General features: G+C 39.7%; 1 protein-coding gene across 8 annotated transcripts in view; it reads left to right on the forward strand.

Annotated features, from left to right (window-relative positions):
* SGK3 (serum/glucocorticoid regulated kinase family member 3) overlaps nucleotides 1–11,961 on the forward strand; it is a 180,987-nt gene that overhangs the window by 152,458 nt on the left and 16,568 nt on the right. For all 8 annotated transcript variants that reach the window (XM_049103851.1, XM_049103852.1, XM_049103850.1 and 5 more), the window contains 2 exons: nucleotides 7,366–7,449; nucleotides 7,550–7,681. In XM_049103851.1, the coding sequence (XP_048959808.1) occupies nucleotides 7,366–7,449; nucleotides 7,550–7,681 (216 nt within the window). The remainder of the gene's footprint in view (nucleotides 1–7,365; nucleotides 7,450–7,549; nucleotides 7,682–11,961) is intronic.

Raw genomic sequence — 11,961 nt, forward strand, 5'->3', positions numbered from 1 at the left:
CTGGTCCAGGGTATCATTTAAAGCTCTCGTTTCTTTGGAGATGTTGTGCTTAGAAGACCTATCGAGTATAGAAAGAGCTAGATTGAAGTCACCAAGTATAAGTGTATTATTATCTAAGTATTTCTTCACTTTGGTTATTAATTGGTTTAAATATTTGGCAGCTCCCACATTTGGGGCATATATATTGATGATTGTTAAGTCCTCTTGTTGGATAGATCCTTTAAGTATGATATAGTGTCCCTCTTCATCTCTCACTACAGTCTTCGGGGTAAATTTTAGTTTATCTGATATAAGGATGGCTACCCCTGCTTTCTTTTGAGGGCCATTCGAATGGTAAATGGTTCTCCAACCTTTTATTTTCAGGCTGTAGGTGTCCTTCTGTCTAAAATGAGTCTCTTGTAGACAGCAAATAGATGGGTCCTGCTTTTTTATCCAGTCTGAAACCCTGCACCTTTTGATGGGGTCATGAAGCCCGTTCACGTTCAGAGTTCCTGTCGACAGATACGAGTTTAGTGTCATCATGATATCTATTCAGTCCTTGTTTTTGTGGATTGTTCCACTGAACTTCTTCTTAAAGGGGAATTTTAAGAGGCCCCCTTAAAATTTCTTGCAGAGCTGGTTTGGAGGTCACATATTCTTTCAGTTCCTGCCTGTTTTGGAAGCTCTTTTTCTCTCCTTCCGTTCTGAATGAGAGCCTTGCTGGATAAAGTATTCTTGGTTGCATGTTCTTCTCATTTAGGACCCTGAATATATCCTGCCAGCCCTTTCTGGCCTGCCAGGTCTCTGTGGAGAGGTCTGCTGTTACCCTAATACTCCTCCCCATAAAAGTCAGGAATTTCTTGTCTCTTGCTGCTTTAAGGATCTTCTCTTTATCTTTGGAATTTGCAAGCTTCACTATTAAATGTCGAGGTGTTGAACGGTTTTTATTGATTTTAGGGGGGGATCTCTCTATTTCCTGGATCTGAATGCCTGTTTCCCTTCCCAGATTAGGAAAGTTTTCAGCTAGAATTTGTTCAAATACATATTCTGGCCCTCTGTCCCTTTCGGCGCCCTCGGGAACCCCAATTAAACGTAGGTTTTTCTTCCTCAAGCTGTCGTTTATTTCCCTTAATCTATCTTCATGGTCTTTTAATTGTTTGTCTCTTTTTTCCTCAGTTTCCCTCTTTGCCATCAACTTGTCTTCTATGTCACTCACTCGTTCTTCCACCTTGTTAACCCTCGTCGTTAGGACTTCTAGTTTGGATTGCATCTCATTCAATTGATTTTTAATTTCTGCCTGATTAGCTCTAAATTCTGCAGTCATGAAGTCTCTTGAGTCCTTTATGCTTTTTTCTAGAGCCACCAGTAGCTGTATAATAGTGCTTCTGAATTGGCTTTCTGACGTTGAATTGTAATCCAGATTTTGTAACTCTGTGGGAGAGAGGACTGTTTCTGATTCTTTCTTTTGAGGTGAGGTTTTCATTCTAGTCATTTTGCTCAGTGCAGAGTGGCCAAAAGCAAGTTGTATTGGGAAAAGGAGAAAAAGAGAGGAGAGAAAGAAGGAAAGAAAAGAGAAAGAAAAAAAAAGGGAAGAAAAAAAGAAAAAGAGAAGGAAAAAGAAAGGAAAAAAAGGGTGGGGGAAGGAAACAAATCAAAAAGCAAAACAAAACAACAAAAAACAAACAAACAAAAGAACCACGGGGGAGTATCTTCTGATTCTGTATACTTTAAGTCCCTTGACTTCTCCTGGAACTTGTCCGTCTAGCTGGTCTTCTGGGGGAGGGGCCTGCTGTGCTGATTTTCAGGTGTTAGCACTTGGAGGAGCTGCTCTGCCCCCTGCCCGGTGCAGGGCTCAGTGGGGGTTGTTTACCCCGTGAGGCCCCAGGAGGAACAACCCCAGTGGCGGGGCCAGCTCGGGAGCCCTGGATTCAGCCCCCGCAGTAACTACAGAGCTCTGGTTCTGCAGGGCCTGGAGGCTCCGGGCGGGGCCGCTGATCTGCTCAGCTCGGGGCAGGAGCGTCCTCGCTGCCCTGGGCCCTCCCGGCCTCTGCCTGTCCCGGCTGAGGCCGGATCCTGGGCTGTGTCCCGGCGCCCTGTGCTCCGGGTCTGCGCTGTTGGATTCGCACTCCCACCCCGCAGCCCCCTCCGCGGAGCCGCCCCCGAGCCCCCCGAGCCCCCCGAGCTGCTCCCGCCCCGCAGCCCCCTCCGCGGAGCCGCCCCCGAGCCCCCCGAGCTGCTCCCGCCCCGCAGCCCCCTCCGCGGAGCTGCCACCCGAGTCCCTCCGAGCTGCTCCGGTCCCGCCGTGCGCGCTGCAGCCCTTAGGGAGCTCAGGGCACTCTCCTGGGCACGCAGTTCCTCTGTTACTGTCCCAGAGAGCCTGAGGGCATCCCCGCCCTCCTGGAGTCCTGCTCTAACTCCCTGCGAGGCCTTTCCAACCGGGAAGGTTGGTGCAGCTCCTGCGTCTCCGGGACGGGGCTCTCCTGTCCTGGGGACACTTGCCCCGGCCTCAGCCCGGCTCCTCGTGGGGCCCCTCCCCCTTGGATGCCTTTTATTTCTTTATTTCTTTTTCCCATCTTCCTACCTTGATAGAAGAGCGAACTCTTCTCACTATAGCATTCCAGGTGTTCTCTCTTTAATTCTCAGGCCAAATTCGTAGATTTTCAGGATAATTTGAAGGTTTTCTAGGTAATTTGGTGGGGACAGGTGGGGACCCTACTCTTCCGCCATCTTGCCCCTCCCTCTAGAGGAAATAATCTTAAAATTTGTATGGAACCACAAAAGACCCTCAATAGCAAAAGCAGTCTTGAAAAAGAAAAAACTGGAGGTATCACAATCCATATGCCAAGATATACTACAAAGCTATAGTCATCAAAACAGTGTGGTAGTGGCACAAAGATGACACATAAATCAATGGAACAGAATAGAAAGCCCAGAAATAAACCCAACAATTATATGGTCAATTAATCTTCAACAATGGAGGCAAGAATATGCAATGGGACAAAGTCTCCTCAACAAATGGTGTTGGGAATACTGGACAGCTACATGCAAAAGAATGAAACTGGACCACATTCTTACACCATACAAAAAATAAACTTAAAATGGATTAAGACTTAATGTGAGACTTAAAACCTCCTAGAAGAGCATATATGCAGTAATTTCTGACATCAGCCAGAATAGCATTTTTCTAGACGTGTCTCCTGAGGTAATGGAAATAAAAACAAAAAGAAACTTTTGAATCTACATCAAAATAAAAAGTTTTTGCACAGCAAAGGAACTAATCAACAAAACAAAAATACAACCTACTAAATGGGAGAGAATTTTTGCAAATGACGTATTTGATACAGGGTTAGTATCCAAAATAGATAAAGAACTTCTACAACTCAACACCAAACACCAAGTCATCCAAATAAAAAATGGGCAGAAGACATGAACAGACATTTCTCCAAAGAAGACATACAGATGGCCAACAGACACATGAAAAGATGCTTAACGTCACTTATCATCAGGGAAATGCAAATCGAAACCACATTGACAGATCACCTTATGACTGTTAGAATGGCTAATGTAAGGATGTGGAGAAGAAGGAACCCTTATGCACTGATGTAGCCAGTATAGAAAACAGTATGGAAGTTCCTCAAGAAATTAAAAGCAGAACTACTATATGATCCAGTAATTCTGCTATAGGGATTTACCCAAAGAATACAAAAACACTGATTGAGAAAGCTACACACACCACTATGTTTATAAGCTAATAAAAAAGAATGATACCTTGCTATTTACAACAGAATGGGTGGATCCAGAGAGTATTATGCTAAGTGAGACAGGTTGGTCAGAGAGAGACAGATACTGTATGATTTCATTCATATGTGAATTTAAGAAACAAGACAAACGAAAAAAGGAAAAAAGAAGACAAACCCAAGAAACAGACTCTTAGCTATGGAGAACAAATTGATAGTTACCAGAGGGGAAGTGGGTAAGGGGATGGGAGAATTAGATGAAGAGGATTAAGAGTAGTACACTTATCATTTTAAAAAAGGGGGGGGGGCAGCCCCGGTGGCTTAGCGGTTTAGTGCTGCCTTCGGCCTGGGGCGTGATCCTAGAGACCCAGGATCAAGTCCCACTCCCACATCGGAGTCCATGCATGGAGCCTGCTTCTCCCTCTGCCTGTGTCTCTGCCTCTCTCTCTCTCTCTCTCTCTGTGTGTGTGTCTCTCATGAATTAAAAAGAAAAAAAAGTCTTTAAAAAAATAATTAATTAATTTTTTTTAAAAAGAGTACACTTACCATAGTGAGTATTGGGTAATGTATAGAATTGTTGAATTACTATATTATACACCTAAAACTAATATAACACTGTATATTAACTATTCTGGAATTAAATTTTTTAAATTTTAAACTATGTAATGCATTGTTCTGCACAATAAAAATACAAAATTATGCTACGTGCTACAACATGAATGCATATTACGTTATTTAGAGTGAAAGAAGTCAGAGACTTTATATGATTCTAATTATGTTAAATTTTAAAAAAAGATAAAACCTGTGTTACTACAAATTTGTGACAGGGATAAGTAGTTTCTGAAATAGGGGAGACAGGAAGGGGTACTTCAGGCTACTGATAATGTTGGGTTTTTTTAATTTTTTAAATATTTTTGTTTAAATTCCAGTTAGCTAACATCCAGTGTAATATCAGTTTCAGGTGTACAATTTAGTGTTTCAACACTCATATATAATACCCAATGCTCATCACAGTGCACTCCTTAATCCCTATCACCCATTTAACCCACCCCCCCCACTTCCCCTATGATAACCATCACTTTGTTCTCTGTAGTTAAGAGTTTGTTTCTTGATTTGCTTCTCTCTTTTTATCCCTTATGATGTTTTGTTTTGTTTATCCCTTATGATCTTTTGTTTTGTTCCTTAAATTCCACGTATGGATAAAATTGTATGGTATTTGTCTTTCTCTGACTGACTTATTTCACTTAGTGTAATATTCTCTAGCTCCATCATGTCATTGCAAATGGCAAGAATTCATTCTTCTTTATGGCTGAGTAATATTCTATTATATATATCATGTCATCTTTATCCATTCATCTTTTGGTGGACATTTTGGCTTTTTCCATATTTGGCTGTTATAGATAATGCTGCTATAAACAGGTTGCATGTATCCCTTTGAACTCATTTTTGTGTATTCCTTGGGTAAATAAAAAAATAGACACATAGATCAATCGAACAGAATAGAAACCCAGAAATGAACCCACAACTATATGATAATATTTTATTTTTTGACCTAGATAGTGGTTACATAGTGTGTTCATTTTGCAGTAATTTACTAAACTATTATGATTTGTGGGTTATCCTATATATGTGTTATGTTTAATAAAAATTAAAAGCCTTACAAAATGGTTAGAAACCAATAAAGTACAGTAAAACAAAAGCAGAAGACACAAAAAGGAAAAGTAAATGAAGCAAATCCACAGTGTGTTTGAAAAATAGAATAAATATATGATAGGCTAAAATAAATAATGGTGATCTAAAAATTATTCTAAACTCTTCTCCATTAAGGGATCTTGGTTCCATTTTCCTTTTGCCTGTTTGTTTCTTAACCATATGTCTATTCTCCAAATCTACCAGTCTATTGGAAAAATGCTTACTTTAAGAAAATTGGTACCTCCTAATTGCCACATTTGAATTATTTACTCATCATGTACTGGAAGATAAACCAACAAAAACAGAGCTGGAAAGGTCAGGCAGGTGGGAGGTGTTGAGTAAAGGAAAAATATAAGAAGGAAAGATGTTCAGTAGAGTAAAATATTGTATCAAATAAAAGAATGGGGGATCCCTGGGTGGCGCAGTGGTTTGGCGCCTGCCTTTGGCCCAGGGCGTGATCCTGGAGACCCGGGATCGAATCCCACATCAGGCTCCCGGTGCATGGAGCCTGCTTCTCCCTCTGCCTATGTCTCTGCCTCTCTCTCTCTCTCTCTCTGTGACTATCATAAATAAATAAAAAATTGAAAAAAAAAAACAAAAGAATGGAAAAATGGGGAAAATGTCAAAAGTGAAGCACGGGACATTTTTACCCTACAGATGTTTTGACTCCATCTTGATTAAAAACAAACATTTTTTTAATTGATAGGTTTTATTTTCTTTTTTTATATAGGTTTTATTTTCTAGAACAATTTTGATTTACAGAAAAAATTTAATAAAGAAGAAAGAAAGGAAGTTCACAGAATTCCAAAACCATCCTCTACTCCATACACACTGTCCCTATTGTTAATACCTTATATTAGCAGGGTACATTTGTTCCAGTTAATGAGCCAACATTGATGAAAGGTCCATTGTTTATTTAGATTTCCTTTCCTTTCACCCAGTGTCCTTTTTTTGTTCTGGAATCTCATCCACAATACCACATCACATTTAGTTGTCATGTCTCCTTTAGCTTCTCTTAGCTGTGATGGTTTCTCAGACTTTCCTTGTTTTTGAGGACCTTGATGATTTTGAAAAGTACTAGTTAAATGTACTATTGTAAGATGTACATATTGTAAGATGTCCCTCAATTGGAATTTGATATTTTTCTCATGATTAGATTGGTATTTTAAGTTTTACAGAGGAAGAGAACATACATACAAGAATATAAGGCCCAGAAGTATCACTAGTTGCTGTGTCAGATAATCCCAAAAAGCTTTGGAATGTATTATTTAATAGCTACACAACTTGTTGGGCATCTTGAATTTCTTAAAATTATTTGCAAAATCCTAAGTATGTCTACTTTTTTCCTGGGGCAAGAGCCTCTAAATTTCTTCAGATCCTTGAAAGTGCATGCAGCCCAGCCCATTGTAGAAACTCAGCTATACATGGTGCTTCTTCCTCTGAATGCTTTTGAATTTGAAAGTTACGGAGAAACCTAAGTGTTAAAACAAAAATGCATTTTGATCACATAGATACCATTGCCTTCTCCTTTTTTTTATGTATCAAGAAGTTGATAGCCTCAGTATTTTCTAAGGACACTCTTGAGGACTCAGGGCTGGTGTGTGTGCGCACGGACGCGCACACACACACACACACACCACACTTGATCTCAAGCAGTCTAGATTTTAGGACTTAAATTTAGTAAAAATCTCAAACATCAGCATATTAAATGACGAAGGAATGGTACCTGCCTAGTCAAGTGACTAACATTCTTTTTTTGTTACGGTCTTGTTAAAATACCTAAGGAGAAGTGGAACAGAAATAAATTCAGTAATTTTCAGTGTTCAAAACTAAAATATATTATCTAGGTCCGTTGTAGACTTGCTTTGTACATAATTTAAGTATGAATTTATTGGCAAGTGAATAATTTCAATCAAAATATTGAGATCTCTAATAGTATGCACAATCTTTACAACAGGTTCTTCTTGCAAAACGGAAACTGGATGGAAAATTTTATGCTGTCAAAGTGTTACAGAAAAAAGTAGTTCTGAACAGAAAAGAGGTAAAGTGAAAGAGCATTGTTTCTCCTAACTCCATTTTCTCAATTAACAGAATTGTTTTCTGGTATATAATACAAGCTGATCCTTTACCTTTTTTTACAGCAAAAACATATTATGGCTGAACGTAATGTGCTTTTGAAAAATGTGAAACATCCATTTTTGGTTGGATTACATTATTCTTTCCAAACAACTGAAAAGCTTTATTTTGTTCTGGATTTTGTTAATGGAGGGGAGGTAAGTTTATGAGTTTTATGATCAGTTTTCTAATTGTTGATAATGTTTAGAAAAAATAGAATAAAGTCACACTTTTTATTTGCCTATCAGTTTTTGGAAGAATAGGCCAGCATTTACAGCTCTTAGATTCATGACGCTGGCTAATTAATAAGCACAAAGATATAGAGAATTGTAAACAAAGCTCTTAAGCAGCTTATGGTGTGTAGGTGGGAAGATTCATAAAAAAACCTTTGTGTGCAGCTACAGACTTCACAGATAGTATAGCAAGATAATATACTGAAATGTTAGAATAAAACATGATTGGTAGTTAGATAATTATTGTCTACACAGTTGCACATAAAGATTACCTAGCCTGTCATTTTCTAAAACGTGCAAACTATAATCAGATGAGATGATCCTCTAATAAAGAGTTCAGTGGTGAAGTCAGTTTGGAAAATGTTTCATGTTCTATCCCATTGACAATTAACAATATGTTTCTTGGTGATTCACAATATTGTTTCAGCATGTTAAAGACTTTGAGTTCTACCTTAAACAAAGCCAAGATTTCTTTTAAAATATTTTCTTAGCATGCAGTTCCATTTGTTTGAACCAAATCTGTTAATAATATTCCTCAAAACTCTGAATCAGAAGCATATTAAAATACACTTTGGAAAATGCCACTCTCATCATAATAATTATAGTAATAGGGGATCCCTGGGTGGCGCAGCGGTTTGGCACCTGCCTTCGGCCCAGGGTGCGATCCTGGAGACCTGGGATCGAATCCCACGTCGGGCTCCCGGTGCATGGAGCCTGCTTCTCCCTCTGCCTGTGTCTCTGCCTCTCTCTCTCTCTCTCTCTCTCTCGGTGTGACTATCATAAATAATAAATAAAATTAAAAAAAAATAATTATAGTAATAGCTAACATGCATCAGGTATACTTACATAAACTATGTTTTATAAAATATTTTATAAAATGTTATATAAAATAAAGAAACTGAGGCACAGAGAAGCTAGGTAACTTGCTCAAGGCATGTGGTTATTAGTAAGTATTAGAGCCAGGAATTGAACTCAGGCAGTGTGATTCTAGGATTTAGGCAGCAGCAGACCATCCCCTGTTCCTGTTTCTCAATCCTCACACCTTTCTAACTTGTTTGATCTATGACCTGTGAATGTCTCCAAAAATTATTATTATTATTATTATTTTAAGATTTTCTTTATTTGTTCATGAGAGACACAGAGCGAGAGGCAGAGACACAGGCAGAGGGAGACGCAGGCTCCACGCAGGGAGCCCGACACAGGACTTTATCCCAGGACTCCAGAATCACGCCCTGGGCTGAAGGCAGGCACCAAACCGCTGAGCCACCCAGGGATCCCACCAAAAATTATTTTGATAGATAGTGTTCCATCTTTACAAAGGGATCTTTCAGCCTTCATATAGTATACTTAACTGTAGAATAAAGGAATTAGAAGAAAGACTAATGTCTATTCTGCAAACGTGAAAGATAATAAGACATAAGTAGATCATTTTGGGGGAAGATCATTAATAGAATCATTATTCAACACCCTACATCTATATGACAGAAATGCCGTATGCCTCCTCAGTGTAGAAGCAAAACTTTGAAGGTTGAAGATTAAAGGTTGTCATTTTATTTTGTGTGTACTTAAGTGCTAACCTGAGAATTTATTGAGGGCCTGGCACTTTGTAATGATCTTATCGGCATTATTTCAATTAATCATTACAACTCTTTGAGATAAGCACTATTTTATAGATAAAGAAACTAAGGCTCAGAGAAGTTAAGTGACTTTCTCCATGTCACCATGCTCTAGTAAGTAAGTGTCAGGGATTTAAATCCAGGGATTTAATCTAGACCTGAGTCTAGATTTGAAATGTCCTGTAAGGCATTAACTGCAGATGAGATCCTGTTGGAAGCTTCCTGCTTTGTCCGTGGTTTCTTTGTCCTGTTTCAGAACCTTGCTTCTGAGCCCTTTTTATAGTGATCACTCTAAACAGAATGACAAAAGTGGAAAGAGTTGGCTTATATTCTAAAAGATAGACTTGGCTAAGATAATGGGGAAATAAAAAGAATGAAATAGAGTGTTGGGGTTGGTGGAGGAGGAATTGAATGGGGCTGTAGGCAGAAGAGCAGGTAAAAATGAGAAAAGATAGAGGGAGGTAGGAGGAGTATAATATCATTATGGGTTTCCTGTAATTATTACTAGTATCCCCCTGATTTTCATACTTAACATTTTAACCTTGACATGTGTTCTTAACTTTGATATAATACTGGGTGTATAAACAATACAATTCCTGAACCTCAGCTTCCTCATTAATTTTCTGCCTCAAGATACTTGAGTAGATTAAATAATACAAGCATATAAGGTCCTCAACATAGTGCCTTTGATTTAATAAACTGTCATTGTTAGCTGCCATTGGTGAATGGTCAGGTTTTCATTTTGGGTAGTTTTCGTTAGTATTGTATTTGATTGATGTGATCAGATCAATAAATAGATTATTACAATAGTATAAGCTAATAAAGGCAATAGTCGGGCTAAACAGGAAGTAGTATTCCAGGAATAATTAAAAGATAAAAACAGAAGATTTTTTTCATTAGTTAGATACAGAGGCTAACAAAGCAGAGGTACAGAAGTAAAGGAGCAATCCAGATGAATCCCAGGCCAGCCTCCCACGTCCCTACTCTATCAGGATCTATTATAACTGATCTTCAGGGGCAGCCCCCGTGGTGTAGCGGTTTAGCGCCACCTGCAGCCCAGGGCATGATCCTGGAGTCCCGGGATCGAGTCCCACGTCAGGCTTTCTGCATGGAGCCTGCTTCTCCCTCTGCCTGTGTCTCTGCCTCTCTCTCTCTCTCTCTCTCTCTTTCTCTCTGCATCTCTATGAATAAATAAAATCTTAAACAAAATTATTTACAACTGATCTTCACCATAATCTTTCAAAAGAGGTTAAGAAAAATTGGGGGACAGTTTTAATAAATCAGAGAAGTTAAATGAATTGCTCACAAAAGGAGAACTAGGATTTGAATCCAGGTCTGGTCAGCTGTAAAACCTGACTCTTCTCACTGGACCTCGTTGCCTCCCATGGCTCAGAGGACTGGATAGAAAGTGATGGTGATGTCATTAAAGAATATAGCAGCAGTGGCAGTAAATCTGTAAAAGAAGACGGGGGCTCTGTTCTAGACAAGATGAATTTGTTGGCATATGAACTATTCAAGAAAGAGCAGCAAGCAACATGTCTTTGCAAGAGAAGTTCCAAGCAGAGGTCTAGGTGGGGTATGTCCACACGAAGGACTGTCAACATAGAGGTGGTGGTTAAAATCACTGGATGGATCAGTTACTTGGGCAGGATATCCAGAGAAAGAGTAACAGTGGAGAAACCGAGGACGTATACCTTGGTATCCCTGCAGCATAAGGGGCCAGAAAGGAGCATGAGATGGAACTCTCCAAGGAAGAAGGAGACCTAAGGTGAGATCACTGCTCTAGAAGCGAGGGAACTTAGAGTAAGGACCTGGGGAAAACTTTGCCCAGGCAGGTAACCTCATGAATAAAGGGCAGAATAAAGAAATAAAATACGATTTCAGAAGGTAAGAAATGAACTGGCGTGTCCAGCTGCTGCTCAGCGCCAGCCATCTGCTGCCCTACTGGAATTTAAGCTTAATGTTGCAGAGCTTCCTCTTTTTTTTTTTTTCCCAGAAGAAACCAAAACTAAACTTTTTTTTTTTTTATGATAGTCACAGAGAGAGAGAGAGGAGGCAGAGACACAGGCAGAGGGAGAAGCAGGCTCCATGCACCGGGAGCCCAACATGGGACTCGATCCCGGGTCCCCAGGATCGCACCCTGGGCCAAAGGCAGGCGCCAAACTGCTGCGCCACCCAGGGATCCCCCCAAAACTAAATTTTTACCGAAAAAATTTTTTCTTCATTTTTAAATGTTAACCAGTTAATTTAGATTTTTCTAAAAACAGTATTTGGCTCAAACAGATTATATCTGTGGATTATATTTGATCTGCCAGCTACTTGTGTCCAGTCTCTGAAGTGTTTTTTTGTTTTGTTTTGTTTTTCCAAATGAAAGCACAGTCAAAGGGGCACCTGGGTGGCTCAGTGGTTAAGGGTCTGCCTTCAACTCGGGTCATGGTCCCAGGACCCACATCAGGCTCCCCACAAGGAGCCTGCTTCTCCCCCTGCCTATGTCTCTGCCTCTCTCTCTGTGTCTGTTCTGAATAAATAAATAAAATCTTTAAAAAAATAAAGCACAGTCAAAAAAGGGGTTAGTGAGAGACCTTATTG

The sequence above is a fragment of the Canis lupus genome, chromosome 29 (genome assembly GCF_003254725.2).
Source record: "Canis lupus dingo isolate Sandy chromosome 29, ASM325472v2, whole genome shotgun sequence".
NCBI lineage: Eukaryota > Metazoa > Chordata > Mammalia > Carnivora > Canidae > Canis > Canis lupus.